Source organism: Apaloderma vittatum, unplaced genomic scaffold, assembly GCF_000703405.1.
Source record: "Apaloderma vittatum isolate BGI_N311 unplaced genomic scaffold, ASM70340v1 scaffold5023, whole genome shotgun sequence".
In the NCBI taxonomy this organism is placed as follows: domain Eukaryota; kingdom Metazoa; phylum Chordata; class Aves; order Trogoniformes; family Trogonidae; genus Apaloderma; species Apaloderma vittatum.
The window spans coordinates 17,436-21,001 of NW_009706275.1; the positions used below are offsets into that span (position 1 = coordinate 17,436).

Sequence of the window (3,566 nt, forward strand, 5' to 3'; positions counted from 1 at the left end):
TTAGCATCTTCAGAAAATACAAAAGCATCAAAGTTTCAAAATTATAGTGAGATTTTAGATAAGCTCTAGTTCTACTTCACTCATTTACTTTTACCTAACTTCTACCACTGACAAAGCAATGCTAAAACTGACACAAATTTAAGAGAACGAAGATAGTGTCACTTCTTAAAAAAATGGCAGGGAACCAGCTTTCTCAGAACATGTCAGGTCACAGAACTCTAACCCTTATTAAAATGTCTTTAAAGCCATTTCAGTTTGACAGTTGTCATAAACACATACTAGAAATCTTTCATGAAGTAAAAAATAAACAAGTTAGAATACCATGGAAAGGGAAGAGGAGTGTGAGCTCCAGAAATCTCCACTACATGGAAGTGAGGTCACACTATCAAGTCTGATTTAACAGATGGGTGATAGGGATACCTCCCTCCTTTCTTCAAAACATAAACTGAAAGAACCACTCCTTTGTAAGATACACAAGGGTTCAGTAATGTAAGCCAGACAGAACAATCAAACATAGAAGCCAAGTAACCTTATGAAAGCTTATCTTATTTTGAAAAACAGTATTATGTTGTCTAGCAGGTGTCAAAAATACTGCCTGACAGACTTCAGTGAAGATTTCTTCTAGCTTCTCTTTCACGTTTGTATTTAGTACATTACAAGTACTCATGCATCAGAGTAGGCTAAGTTAGGCTGTTCTGGAAGTTCCTCTCTCACAGCTAGCTCATCAATACGGTAAAAATGTATTACCAAGAGTGGGGAAAGAAAACACAGAAAAAGAAAAATGGCAAAAATTCATTTTCTTCTTTAAATTAGCATCTTTTGAGAGTTGAGTAGTGACAGAAATAGCTCTCTCTATAAAAATACATACACATTCACACTGTAATATAAATTGTAAACATTTCTCAGACATAACACAAATCAACACATTTCAGCTCATTCAAAATATTAAATATAGCAAAAAAAATTTTACTTGTGAAAATTCTCATCTGTCTCCTCCAAATGCAAGAGGATCTCTTCTGCGCATTCTACTGATGGGGCTCCAGTGATTTTTTCCTTCACACTCTGCAGCAACTGTCTGAGCATAGACTGTAACAGAGCTTCATCTTCACTTGTAAAGCGAGACATCTGTGTAAAGCAAATATAAGAATAACAAACTCTCATACTTTGGGGGTTTTTCCTCCTCTCAAGAAGTCAAGAAAAGCATAAACCTCTTAAATTGCCAATTTTTTTTCCCCTGTTAGCAACAACGTGAGTTTTTCTATCAAAAGGCACTATCACAGATAGGAAATATTTGATAGAACTTATCCTCAGATGAATTAGAAACAAAATAATCAAACTAGTTTTACTAAGCCTCTAATTAGCATAATACCCTTAAATGAGATACTGCATGACGCAAAACCGGAATATTCCTGTTCGTAGTTGTTTGAGGACTTACCTATCAAATAGGCAGAAGATTACACTGTAATAAAAAAAAAGGGGGGTGGGTTTACTGATGTAATGACTGTATCTTGATGAGAAATCTCTAGAAGTCTCTCAGCCGCTTCTCATCCAGTATTACTGCCCAGTCATGATTTTGGATCACTCTGCTCAGAGCACTTGTCATGCCCACGACCAAAGGTGTTGGCAACTTTTGCAAAGGTCAGGTGGAATTATCAGAACTGTTTAATTTCCCTGCCATAATCAACTGCAGTGACCTGACAGAGTCCTGTCAATTTAATCCTATAGCTACTGGGAAAAAAAAACTAGGAAAAACAGCATCAGTAAGAAACTGGAAGCATCTGTCACAGACAGAAGACAGCATCTTATAAGTTTCATTTCCACGGGTTGTAAAAAAGAAAAACAAAACAATGCTCTGCTTCTATCTTGATTATTAACCTAAATTCATGGATTAAACTTCTTTATATGCAAAGGAATACTTCCAATCCCCACTGGCCATTCTAGTTTATATATTTCTAGTCTATCTGAGGAAGAATGATTTAGACATCCTTGACTTTATTCTATCTTTTAAAAAGTCTGTCAAAGACTCTCTAAGCACCTGTGAATTAACAGTACATACACTTGGAATAGACAATATAATACATCACTTCTTCAGACTTAAACACTATTAACTAACAAAAAAAATCAAAGCCATATAAGGACTTGCTGGAGGAGTTACCTTATGAAAGGTAACAGTTCCTTGAATTAGCAGTTCTCCGCAGCAAGTAGCACAGTTGCAGAACATTCTACTTTGATCAAATATGACTCAGCATTAACTCAATCATCTTACCAGAAATAGCATTAAAATAAAAAAATTAAAAACCACAGAACAACAACAAATCCCTTGTACTAAACTCCCGATTTGCAGTCCTCTTTCTTATGAATTAGAGTCAAAGGCATTTTTAGGTCTCTATAAACCACTCTCATAAGCCTTATACTTTGACCTTAAAATTGGATAATATCCTAAGCCCCTGCAAAAAACTTCACTTACTATTTTGGTGTAAACAGGCATTTTTAAAAGCGCAACTAACCTGGACACTGAGTGGCAATCAGTGGAAAGCCCCACCCAAAGTATTCATAAAGACAAATCATGAGAATATTGCAGTTTCACCACCAATTTGCTTTGAAAAGTCTTATTTGATTTATGTAATCATCAACAGAGACACTTAACTAAAAACTAATTTGTAAACATTTGTGGTTTGTTGCGGTTGGCTTTTTGGTGTTGTTTGCTTTTTTTCCCAGCAGGCATATCGCTCATTCAATTTCCCAGCAAAATTTTAATGCTCATTTTCTCCCTATAAAAAAAAAACCCTTACCCCCAGGCCCAGTTTGTGCGGTCTTTTCAAGTTCAAGTTAATTTTCTGGTGCTGTCCTTCAATGCAAACCCTGCTTCAAAACCCCGGAGGGATGATTCAGAAGCAGCCTGCTGTGCCCAGCATCTACCCTTATGTATCTACCCCTGCTTCAGCAAGGCTTTCAGAAAAGAAAGAGGAGAAGAAGGGAGAGAGAAGGAAGAAGGGAGAGAGAAGGAAGAAGGGAGAGAGAAGGAAGAAGGGAGAGAGAAGGAAGAAGGGAGAGAGAAGGAAGAAGGGAGAGAGAAGGAAGAAGGGAGAGAGAAGGAAGAAGGGAGAGAGAAGGAAGAAGGGAGAGAGAAGGAAGAAGGGAGAGAGAAGGAAGAAGGGAGAGAGAAGGAAGAAGGGAGAGAGAAGGAAGAAGGGAGAGAGAAGGAAGAAGGGAGAGAGAAGGAAGAAGGGAGAGAGAAGGAAGAAGGGAGAGAGAAGGAAGAAGGGAGAGAGAAGGAAGAAGGGAGAGAGAAGGAAGAAAATAAACCAAGGACCGCATTTAACAGAAACACGAGTACTGCTCAACTCTACCCGCCGCCTCGACTTTTAGTGTCGGCCCCTCAGCTGCGCATGGCTTTTTAGCAGCAACCAGGTTTCTGATGCCAACTTGTTTCGGAAAGGGCTGGTTTTGGTTTGGTTTGTTTTTTAAAGGGCCAGAAGAAGAGGGTAAACCTGCCCAGGTGCTTCTCCCGCGCTATCACTAACAGGCAGAGGGACCTTGCCAGGGCACCCACGTCACCGCTTCAG

At 38.6% G+C, this 3,566-nt stretch overlaps 1 protein-coding gene across 1 annotated transcript in view; it reads right to left on the reverse strand.

Annotated features, from left to right (window-relative positions):
* The window catches only part of LOC104271126 (protein broad-minded-like), a gene marked incomplete at its 3' end in the record, with an annotated part of 14,791 nt that extends 13,666 nt beyond the window's left edge, over positions 1-1,125 (reverse strand). Inside the window, exon 1 of the mRNA XM_009865712.1 lies at positions 971-1,125. Within this exon, the coding sequence (XP_009864014.1) occupies positions 971-1,125 (155 nt within the window). The remainder of the gene's footprint in view (positions 1-970) is intronic.
* Positions 1,126-3,566: the final 2,441 nt, after the last annotated feature.